The sequence below is a fragment of the Pleuronectes platessa genome, chromosome 12 (genome assembly GCF_947347685.1).
Source record: "Pleuronectes platessa chromosome 12, fPlePla1.1, whole genome shotgun sequence".
Classification (NCBI taxonomy): domain Eukaryota; kingdom Metazoa; phylum Chordata; class Actinopteri; order Pleuronectiformes; family Pleuronectidae; genus Pleuronectes; species Pleuronectes platessa.
Window position 1 is genome coordinate 2740852 of NC_070637.1, and position 12262 is coordinate 2753113.

A 12262-nucleotide genomic window follows, 5' to 3' on the forward strand; every position below is an offset into this window, starting at 1 on the left:
TGTTTCATTCTATATTTGACAGTTACAGTGTCTGTGACAGTGGGAGAGAGGCTTGCTGACTTTGTGCAGTACAAAATGCTCAGGATTGAAGATTTAAGAGTAAATAAATAATCCACAATTTTATTCTGGCTTGATAGTGTTTTATAATTGTGTACTTTTATTACTTATATTTATACTCTATGATCTACATTGTTTTACTGAAACTTATTTGAAATTTATTTGAACTTTCTTTTATTGTTGTATTTTCTGTTGTTTGGCTTTGCATTAGTCTCTCAATGTGAATGTTGTAAACAAATGTTTAATTTATTTATATAATCGTAGGTCTTGTCAGTGACTTTAATTTGCACATGAAGTGTTTACATTGTGCTATCTAAATTCAGTTTATTGATTGCAGTAATTAGTTTTTAATAATGTTGTCTATTGGAATGCAGTGCTACAGATTTTCTATGCTTCTTATGAAGTTTATCTTTCTCGCCTATTTGGCAATAAAAATGCATGAATTCAGAGGCTCAGTAGCAATATTTCATGAAGCTAGAAAAAGAAAACCATGACCACATAGTCACTGTTGACAACTGATATTGTGGCAGCTGGCCACCGTCTCCAAGTAGATTATACTTGGAGACAGCCCATCCTGGTGCTGAAGAGGGCTCATTCATCCTCCTCTTAACACCATTTTGTCTTTTGTTGGAGTTTTGATTTCTGTATTGTTAATTTAGCATTTCACTTTATTAGTCTGCTACTAGCTGTTTAAATATGTTTTGTTGAAAGCTACCTTCCTTTAAAGGGGACATTTATGAAAATTCCACTTTTGTAGTGCTTCTACACGTTAATTTGGGTATCTGGCATGTCTACCGTCCCAAAAAATCTGCGATCTGTTGTGGTTCCTCTATGTCAGAAACTATAAGCTAGAGTGCGTCGAATGGGATTACGACCAGAATTTACGTCATAGTCAGTCTACATGGCATTCAGATTTTTATAAAGATCAGCTCTAAGTGTGAGTGATTAGAAAAGAGCAGAAGCAAAGAATCTCTTGTTGACCGGCGGAGTAATGCACCTCAGTACCGACAAGGGGCCAGGCAGGTTCACCCTGATAAAGGATAAAGATGAAGGTATCCCCTAATATACAGTGTGTATATATATATATATATATATATATACATACATATATATATACAGGGTAAATTTGGTTAATCATTTCTTGCAATTTTTATTTCTGTGACTTATTCCGATATCTGTTTTACACATTGGATCAACATACTATAACTTTCTGTAATCCTTAAGAAGTTTTGTAACCACAATAGAAGAAAGAATGATGATATCATACTCAGAGGTGACACAGCACAGCTTTTAGTTTTCTTTAGGCCAATAAGGAAAATTCTGCCTGAGTTTGATCATCTGGGACAGGTCACTTCGTAATCTGGGACACTTTAATTAGGCAAAAAAAAACTGAATCACCTTGCTTTATGCATGTCAATAGAACCAATTTTTTTAAAGAATTATGAAAAAATTAATAAGAAAATAAATAAGAACCTTGGCTTAAATAAAGAAACTATGAAATTAATTTAAACTAGGGGAGAGCGGGGTAATGTGGGACATTTTTTACATTTGATCCCCTCTAGGCGAGCTAAAATCAGTAAAATGTACACATTTCCCATTAATTCAGGATGTTTTCTAGCAATGGAAATGATCAGAATGTCTTCAGGACAAAAGGTAGAGAAAATATGATTGTTTTAAAAAGGTGGTCTTGTGTCCCACTTTACCCCAGCTATGGGGTAAAGTGGTCCACTTACTTTTTCCACTTTAAACTACCATAACAACACATGTGGTGTGAGGGCCCAGCCGGTAAGCAGTGCCCCACATGGCTGAGGACAGCCAGACAGAGGAAATCAAGGGGCGTGGTGCTGGATGGGTGGGAGGATTAACTGCTGTCTCTCTCTCTATTGGACCAGGAAGAGCTTGTGGAGTTACCTTTATAAGCCCTCTCCCCTTTCCCTCTCAGTTTAAATAAACTCCTGAGTTTTATTCATCACAACCCCTGCGTCTGACTGCTCTTTTTCCAGTTTTGTGTACCCACTGTTCACTCTTGCAAGGCCAGGCTCCCACAGTGTTAAAAGTTAAAATCCCGACAGCTAGATTGACAACCACTGATATCGGACTAGTAACAGATCAGGGGGATTGGTCAATTAAGCACATTTATGATTCATGTGATCTCTTGCACACCCTAGCTTACCTTGAACATTGTTTCTCTGTCCAATTGGCAGGGACAGGGATATTTTGTTTTTCTCTGCGTATTCAAATGCCAGTTCACGGCACTTAACTGGAGCAAGGCCATGGAACTGGTCAGCTAATTGTTTCAAGTGTTTGGCACGCTCCTCCTCCTCCATCTCATCTGTGAATATTCTCTTTGCCTCAGCTACTGCACCCCAGGCTACTGATTTTACTTCCCCTTTCTCTTTTTTCTTTATGAATCTTTTGAGGGCTGTCTTATCAATATTTCTATCCCTTCCAGCTTTTCTTAAGGACTTCTTTCCTCGCATGACATGTTTGGCCCCAGGTTGTCTTCCTGGTGTATAATTTCTTGGCATGATGGCTTTTCTGCAATGTTTATGACATAAAAAATATAACATATATAATGTAATATAACACTACAATATGTTTAAGAATAAACTTAACTTGTGCTTCATGGTTCACAGCGTTTGTCCCACTTTACCCAACAGCCACCGTTTTAGAAAAACAAACATCTCTTAGCAATTCAGGCTAATCTTCAGCTAGCATCAATCACATGGTTTTATATGTTGGAAGTTCATCAACATGTATGATATAAGTTTTTCTACCTGACTCAATTTGTTTTGACACAACAGTTGATTAAGTTCAAAGCAAGAAAATTTATGTTTTGTGAAAAAACATACTTTCCACAGCACCAGCACCAACTTCTCCTTCATGGCAAGGGGGGAATGGGAGGGGCTTGAAAACATAATGGTAAAATGACCACAAATGTGTTCTGTTGCCTAGATACAGGGGGTGTCTCACATTACCCCGCTCTCCCCTATTCTATTATAAAGATGTATCAAATTGAACAGTTTATTCATTCAGTAACTCACCATTAATTTGAGGCTACTTAGGAAACAAACAATACGTACAGGTGAGAGACGATCATCATCATCGATCAGCATATTGTGTTCTCCACATGTTTCTTGAAACCAGTGGCTGGAGACCACAGACCAGACTCTTCTGTGCTTTTTGGATAATCGCTGTCCTAAAGAGCTCAATTTAAAAGGTTAAACCATCCAAACCCTGTTAAATCCATTTCCCAAGCCTTATATTGTCAATTTTTGTATCAATGTGAAGCCCCTCATGTCATCATGGTATGTGAGCATGTTGAAATAGATCCAACCTTTCCTTCTACTAATTCATAAATCAACACTCTTCCCTCTCCCCCGCTCTCATCAGGTAAGTGTGATAAACAAGACAGGGGCGATTTAGTATGCCTTGTCTCTTACACTTAATCTTAGCGGCAAAAAAACTTTCATCTGCCCAGGTCTGCACCCTGTCACAGGGACGAGGAAAACAGAGTAAGAAAGGAAGGAAAGAAAGACTGAGGGAAAAGGAGGAACGAAGCAAGCCTGGACAGGCTCTCGAGTCTGAAGCTCTATTTATCTACCTCCCATCAGATCCAGGTGCAATGTGAAGAAACTGTTTTGCAGGTTCTGCAGCCTTCGCTTCTGCAACATGCACGATCACAATGTCAACAGCTGCTTAGAAAATAATGAAACGTATGCCTAATTTACAGTTTTTCTATTTCTGACTAGGGTTGCAAAAATTCCGGGAATATTCCAAGTGGGAAACTTTCCATGGGAATATACGGGAATATACTGGAAATTGTGTGGGTAATTTATACTAACTATATTTACCTTGTCATATAAAGACATAAATATAAACATTTTGTTTTGTCATAGGCTGATTTGAGCCCTGAAGAAACTTTGGGCACTTGACTATATGCTTCTGGATCTTTGTGTCACTCAACATAGGTCTTTGCACAGTATTTGCAAATGTACACGGCCTTTCCTTCTACATTGACTGGGGCGTAATGTCTCCACACATGAGATAGTGGAAGTGTTCTGTAGAATAAGATGAGAAAAAAAGCTTGTAAAAAAACACTAATGCAATGCCAGAGATATAAATAGTTGGCCAAACAATTGGAATCGTCTTTAAAAATATTTTACATTGATAGATAAATGAATAGCAATAGGCTAGATGGACAGATGAACAATCCTCAATCAGCATGCTAATATATTTCCCCCAGTTATATCATCAAAACTTACCTGACTATTCCTACACACTACAGCAGGCCTCAATAGCCCTGCTGTAGTGTACAGGATCCTGGGAATTATCTGTGCATATGATGGAGAAATTCAACGTGCAGCGTGTGCTGCATTCCATATATCTTTAGAATAGAGTTTTGAATGATGTTTTTATTGCGTTTAATTTGCGAATATTTTTTTTTACAAAATTCCCAAAATTACTGAGTTCAATATTTCCATGGAAAGTTCCGGAAATTTACCGGAAATGTTCCGCCCCTTTGCAACCCTATTTCTGACTAACAGAACCTATAGCTTTTTATATATGCTGATGTATTGAGTGCTTTGGTTTTTGGTGGTTTACTTAAATTCTTCTCTAACACTGAGCCACTACAGTAAAGAGTGACATTAAATTCCAAGGAAAACCCACCTGAGTACTGACTGGAGCAACTGATGAAATCTCTGGATATTTCAGTAGGCTACATCATAACTGATGTACAAAGTGAAATAGGTTTAAACTATAATGAACAATCTACTGGAGTTGTATAATGTACACCACCATACAATAACAGCAGAATAATATTTTACAAGAAACTTTTCATCTAACAGGAAAGTTTTCCACTTTAAATGTCTCATTTTCCACAAATAAAAATTTGTCAGGTTTATTTCTGTATAGTAAAGATTTTGATCGAAGGATTAAATCTGAAATGTTGCACAAAAATCAGGAAATGGACGTAGTATTCACTGAGCAGAGATGTCCTGCTAAAATCTTTTTATCTGTGGATGTCAGTTTTGTTCACTCTTCCATCCTGGGATCAGATTCAGGCTCAAACACATACAGATGGATATGAGTAGTATCCATTTCCAATAAATTAATAACTTAGGTTCACAGTTTGCTTTCACAAGAGCAGTAAGAGGCTGAAGCATTGCTAACAGGTGTTGGGTGTGCTACCCTTTAGCAGGTTTCTGGATGTTCAGCAAATCAGAAGGGCTCTTAAAGAGGCCTGAGCTATATCACCTGTTTCATTCAGAGGCTCAAGTGAGCCGCTGCATAAAAGGTAGTCTGAGACAAACAAGGAGTTTGCAAACTGTGAATCCTACAAAGCTGTTTTGCTGGAGTCCTAAAATAAATAATAATAAATGTAGAACTATGAATTAGCATACACAAACACGCACACACACACTAGTGGCATGAGCTCAAATGAATCATGATACATCACAATACAGGTCATAATACATCCTTGTTATAGCAGAGGAAAAAATAGCACTCAATTCTGTTTTATGACTGATGGTAAACCATAGAAAATGATCATTCACTCTGTCTAAATAGAAGTCAATAAAAAAAAATGTAATCAAAAAGCAAGTTTTGCACATTTTGGACTGTTGTATGACCACCTTCTCAGAGGTCAGAGCAGGATGAAGACGTTTGATCATCGGTCATTGAGTCAGATTCACAGGTCCAAGTTAGCACAAATATCGACTCATATGCTAAAGCACTACAATAATTTTAATATCTGCCATTAGTGAATCTTGACATCATTGAAATCATTTCTGTAAACAGAAGAAATCATTCCTGCAGGCCATGTTAACAAAGGTACTGTTGCCGATGTTACTCCAGTTATACTAATTTGTGGAGCTGAGTCACACAGGAATTCATCTTGTTCTGCTCCTCCCAGGTTCTTGCATATGTCAGGGCCAGAGACGCCAATCAAAGGACTGAGGCAGGTTCAGACTTGTTGGGTTTGTGCGTCACATTAGAGAAACACCCATGAGCTCCATTACACAGGAGCTTCTTCATGATTGCCTCAGATAGCTACATTATTGTATACATTCAGTTAGAAAACATTTACTCCCAGTTTAATCATGCTACACATGTCACCCTAGCATTATTGACAATGGATCTGGCGTTCCAAAAATAACTATAACCTGTAAATGAATCAGGTAGAAATACAGATATATTGGTTATCCAAAGTGGGAAAATTCTCTAAACCAAAACGAGTCCGTCGATGCAGCTGCGTGGCCTTCCGCGGTTGCAGTCGCAGGACTATAATTCGGCCTTTACACTCTAACTCCACTGAATGACTGACATACAGGGTTATTTGATTTATATAAATTCTCTGAGCCTTTATTTGAAATGTACAGATGTGAAGACACTACTCAAAAACAGTGCTTCAAAGTGGCCGAATACATCCCCTGTCATTATTAGGGTTCCTACATCTTTCTAAAAGTTTAATTCCAGGGCTGGCCCAATTCCCTCAAATCTGGGACCCAACACAGCGCAGTTAACATTTACATTTTATAAAATATTCATAATGTCATCAGTATTACATAAGCTTGCAGACAACAAAGAGAGAGATGCTTAAACATGTGAACTTTTTTAACAGTGATGCAGACTATGTGCTCTCCTGCCTTCAAACCAACGCAAAATAATATAAAGTATGTTGTCAGTCTGACTATCATGACACAAGTGAGACAAATCGGCCTTATCTTATATCTGCTGCAAAGTCACACAACGCACAATACAAGTTTTTGCTAGTTTCAGACTGACACAGATGCCTTGACCATGAGCTGAGAAAGTAATGACTTAGTTGAACAGCCAGAGAGCATGACACAAGACAGCAGAATGAAGCCCATTTTCCAAGCAAAAACAGCACATTCAAATAACTTCAATTTAAATGTTTGTATCAATTCAAGTGCCCTCAGTGACCTTTGTCTATTAAAATCAATTACCAAAAACCTTTACAGTGATTGGACAGTTGTGCTGAAGTATAGAGAGGGTCTGACTGTGTCTCTTAAGCATGTTATTCTCTACATTTGTGACTCATCTTGACAAGGAGATCAGACACAAGTCTCCTGATGGCTCATCTGGTAGAGCATGGTACTGCAGCAGCCTAAGTACAAATCCAGCCCAGGCCTTGCTGCATCATTTCTCTCTCCCCTGTCATACCTGTCACTTTCCACTGTCTCCATAAAACAATGTGACAGGATATCTGGGCAACAGCAGGATGCAGGAGGCAGCTAAAACTGGTCTGAACAGTTAATCACTACAACCGCCTCCTTTATTAATACACATAATCATTAGATCATGGGTTCATATTAAAATACTGACTCATGTAGTTTTATGAACCCACTAAGCACCCCAGGCTGAAGGTCAGATTTTGTAAGTGCAGTTTGCAGGACTTTGAATAAGATCACAACTGGTATGTGTATAACCCTGTACACCAGGGGTCTTCAACGTTTTTCAGGCCAAGGACCCCAAAACTGGTGGAGAGATGGAGCAGGGACCCCCTACTATATAAATTGTATAAAATTGTCTTTTATATTAAGCTGGGCCTAGTGCCATATATAAACATAGCTACCCTGTTATTGTGCATTCAATACTAAGCTATTCAAATATAACACAGGCTCATATAGTCATGTTTTTAATTCAAACATGTGCTAGGTACAGGGTTGCCATGCCACTGCCATTTATAAACATACATCTTGCATACAACACCGAGCTATTAAAGTAATTCACAGATTCATGTTTTAATTTTAAACATACATGTAGAAGAGATAGTGAATCCTCAAGCCATCTCTGGATGACACACATACTCCCACATCAGTGAGATGTCTGACCCTGATGGGTAGCACACAACTTATCTAATCTTGGACGGATGGAGGCTGTCAGGCAGAGAGTCAAATCAGCCTCTCAATATGTCAGATGCATGTTAATGTGTATTTAAAGACATTTAAATTTGTGAAAAAAAATTGGTTAGAAAATAAAAAAAAAAAAAATTTTACATTAAAAAAATTCTAATCAACCAAACATTTCGCGACCCCCCTGCAGTACCTCCGCGGACCCCCTAGGGGTCACGGACCCCCTGTTGAAGACCTCTGCTGTACACCATATGTCATGGGTCATGGCAAACTTGGTTTAGATCCGCAGCCAGACGCTGTCCTATCCAAACCCAGACAAATTGTTCAGTTTTGACTGGCACTGCTTTCCTATCCCAAAAAACTCATAGAACAATTGCATATGTTGTAAACCATATAATGTGAAGCCACTCATTAAAATCTATGAATTCTGATGACCATTTGTTCCAACCGGAGTCGGTGACACACCAGGGAAAGACGAGAGATTTGACATGACAGATGAGTTATGTGAGTCAGAGAGAAGTAAGAAAAGTAACTTCAAATGAAACTTTATTAAAAAACAAATACCATTCGTTCACCAATTAAACCCACACATGTGTATGAGAATGGCCCTGATACATTTCCAGCCCAGATTTAAAATAATTGTAAAATAAAATATCTGGACATCTCTAATTTGAACTGAATACCCCAGGCGTGTTTGTGTAATCCTCTTGTAGGGACCTAAATCTGTTCACAAAGTCAGAGTATGAAAACGTGTCTAACTTATGTCAACAAAAAGCCAGTCCCTATGACGTGAATTATTACACTTTAGGGTTAAGACATGCTTAAGACATGGGTATGGTTAGGATAAGGTTTGGGTCAGGATGAGTCTCCAGGAAATGATAGTAAGTCAATGAAATGCCCTCCGAAGTCACATGTGGCAGGAAAGTCAGTGCAGATTTTTCCTTTAAGCAAAATATATATAAATTATATAGTATAAATGGTATAAAAGGTAAGTAAAAAAAGATTTCTTACCTACTCTGAAGTTGGGTGCTGTCAGGGTGTCTGTGGCATGGCCATTCTCACTGATGATGGTAGTGGTGTTTCCCAGCTCACAGTTGTTGTGACACCTGCCTCCAATGCAGGTTAACTTGCAGATGGTGGGTGTGAAGACCACCTTTATCCTTCCCGTATGGTTGCCCACTGTTGCCGAAAATATGGCGCACACCATGACAATGAGGGGTAGGAAAAGCAGACGAGATCTGATTATTCTTTGATCCATCGGAAAATGTTAGATCACTTTCAGGTTAGAGCTTGTCACAGATCTGCAGGGGAGGCTCCAGTCAAAGCAACAACAAATAATCAACAAAGAACAACTGTTCAATTCGGAAAAACCTATGACAAAATCTGCTCCCGGCACTCGTATACTATCTGTTTCTCCTCCTCCTCCACTGATCATAAGTCCAGTGGCGCCTGTGAAGCGTGAGCAGCAAAAAAAAAAAAAGAAAAAGAAAAAAAGAAAAGAAAAATCTGGGAGAGACAGAAAGACAGCAAACAAAACTCTGGGATGCCTTCCAATTCTTCATCACCCTGTAAGACTCTGAGGTGGATATTGGCATATTGACCATGCCAAGCTTTCTTCCAAAACAGACAGCAAGCATGCCACCTTTAGCCCATGCCTCTGCATTCCTCTCTTTTCAATTCTTTCTTCCTCCTTCCTTTTTACTCTTGAGGTTTGTGAACATTTGCACTTCAAATAAAAAAAAGATCTGAAATTATGTTTCTTTGAGTCAAGACGGAGATTAGGACATAATCGCACTAGCCCTTGGAAGCACTGTAAGACAAAAGCTTATCTACTCGTCTCCCCGTGTGCTGTGTCTTCTCCCCCGCCCACATCAAACCCAGCCCTGAAAGCAGATTCAAAAGAAGGAGAGAAGAGTGAAGAGTACTGTGTTCTTTCTCAAAGTACTGTGAAAGGATTATGAACATTTTAAAAGTTTGAAGCTGCTCACTGCAGATTATTACATTGCATGTCCTATGCATTAATGGAAATACCGATATTATATACCTTATGTATGTGATGTATGTATTTAGTTAATTAATCAATCAATCCAATTTTACATGTAAAGCCCATATTCAAAAATCACAATTTGTATATTAAGGCTTAACAAAACAATTAAACTTAATCTAAGTTATGGATATATAGAAATGCCATTGAGAGTTTAATTTTAGAAATTGGTTTCTGTTTTCTATACTTTCTTAGAACTGGGGATTTTTAGCCCCATTGTTGCACTTCTGTCGGTGGTCAAATCACAGACTCGACCTTTAAGAACCTAGTTTAAGAAATGGTGTCTAGGTCTCTGACCATTTTTTACTGTTCATTTAAACCAAAAAAGTAACTTTTTGGCAATGACTTACTGGTCTCAGTTTATCCCCAGCAATAAAACATGAGAGACAAGTTTAATCAAATCCAAATATTTTTGGAAATATATCTGTCAGGGCCCTGAAAAAACAAACTTGTGCTGAGAACAACTTATGGATGTTTGACCTAAAATATGAGTTTGACTCACAGCCCAGACATTCGGAGCTTCTGTGACATCAGACTAATAAGACTACGTATAGTGTGTACTGTGAGGAAACACCTTATGTTTCAATAACAGACTGTGTTGGGGCTGGGTGAGGCCTTAACAATGGTGCATGTTCTTGGACTCTGCTGTGGTAGACGTCCTGCAGAGAGGGTAGTGATGTACTTGTAAAGGCCAATGTATGCTTCTCCGTTTTGACGGACACGGACAGATAGGACCGCCTTCTCTAACGTGGATCGCCCTCTCCGGGCCTCTCCGAGGCTCCTCGGAGAGCTTTTCGTGCAGCTCTCATTTTTCTAACTACACGTCGAAATGGCAGAGAGCCCACGGATAGCCCTTGGCTGTGATTAGTCCGCTAACGCCAGCATTTCGGGACCTCAAACTTCCTGTTCCATTCCCTACATCACAATAAACAAAAATCACAACTACGACTCTATGATTAATGTGACAAGTGTGTTAAGCCAGCGGCGTTGTCCGGCTGACGGTGGCTGGTTAGAGCACTTACGGCATGTGTGTACGGTCACATACGGTTATAACAAACTTTCATAACGGGGCTAGCGGGCTAGCCACCATGCTAACTGCGGTGGGAACAGCGCAAAAACCCGCTGACTTTAATCCCACGGCTGTCATGACACTGTTTCTCAAACACCGTCAGGTTAGAAGCAAACACTTGGTAGTAGTTAGTATCGGGTGTCCCTGCTGACTGTGTGTGGAAGCTTCAAGCTGTTGCAGCTGTTGAATTACCAACGAAGTTTGGAAACAAGACTGGGGAACCGCTGCGTTAAGACACGATAACATAAGCATTGTGACGCTGGGTGTCACTTTATTTCAGCAAAAACTGTCGCGTCATCAACATCCTTTTTCTGTTAGTTGCCATCGTTCACTGTGTGTGAGGAGCTGGGAGGACGTAAATAAACTAGCGTGGACTTCTTCTATATACCTCATGAGGCAGGCTTCTCTAAGCTCGACTTCCGTTGCGCCATCTACTGTTCTGGCGGTGAATTGTTTTCACAACAAAAAGGCTCGTAGAACTATAAATCAAAAATGGTCCGTCCGACGTCCGTCCATCAGTCCGCAACGGACTCGGAGAAGCATACAGAGGCCTTAACCCTCTCAGTAGTCTTTACCACTCTCTGCAGGCGCTTGCGGTCCATTCCAGTGGTGCTCCCATACCACATGGTGATACAGCTGGTCAAGATTCTCTCAACAATGCAGCTGTAGAAGTTGCTGAGGATCTTTGGTGACATCCCGGATTTCCTCAGCCTCGTCAGGAAGTACAGCCGTTGTTGTGCTTTCTTGACCAGCTGGGGGGTGTTTAGAGTCCAGGTGAAGTAATCACTGATGTAGAAGAACAGGAATTTGAAGCTGCTTACCCTCTCCTCCTCAAGCCCACGGATGAACAATGGCCAATGAGTTCTCCTTTGCGTTTTCATGTCCATGATCATTTCCTTGGTCTTGTCCGTGTGGAGTTTGAGATTGTTCTCTTCACACCATGGCACCAGACTTGCCAACCCACGTCAATATACTGTTTCCACACTGCTGGAGGTCTTGTAGTTGGCGTGGAATTAGTTGAGCTATTCAGGCAGGGTGATCCCTGTGGTGTTGCCCTTATACTCTGTGATGTATTGCAGACCCAGCCACATCCGCCCAGCATCGACAGTAGAGTCGAAACTGTACAGTTTCTCCTTGTAGGGGAGAGCGGGGTAATGTGAGACACCCCCTGTATCTAGGCAACGGAACACATTTGTGGTCATGTGACCATTA

At 39.8% G+C, this 12262-nt stretch overlaps 1 protein-coding gene across 6 annotated transcripts in view; it reads right to left on the reverse strand.

Moving 5' to 3' along the window:
• Window positions 1–12262, reverse strand: part of ltbp1 (latent transforming growth factor beta binding protein 1) — a 141356-nt gene that overhangs the window by 73515 nt on the left and 55579 nt on the right. For 5 of the 6 annotated variants that reach the window (XM_053436746.1, XM_053436745.1, XM_053436744.1 and 2 more), the window contains one exon: window positions 8949–9116. The exons of the other annotated variant lie outside the window; for it this stretch is intronic. In XM_053436746.1, the coding sequence (XP_053292721.1) occupies window positions 8949–9116 (168 nt within the window). The remainder of the gene's footprint in view (window positions 1–8948; window positions 9117–12262) is intronic. 6 annotated transcript variants of the gene reach the window in all.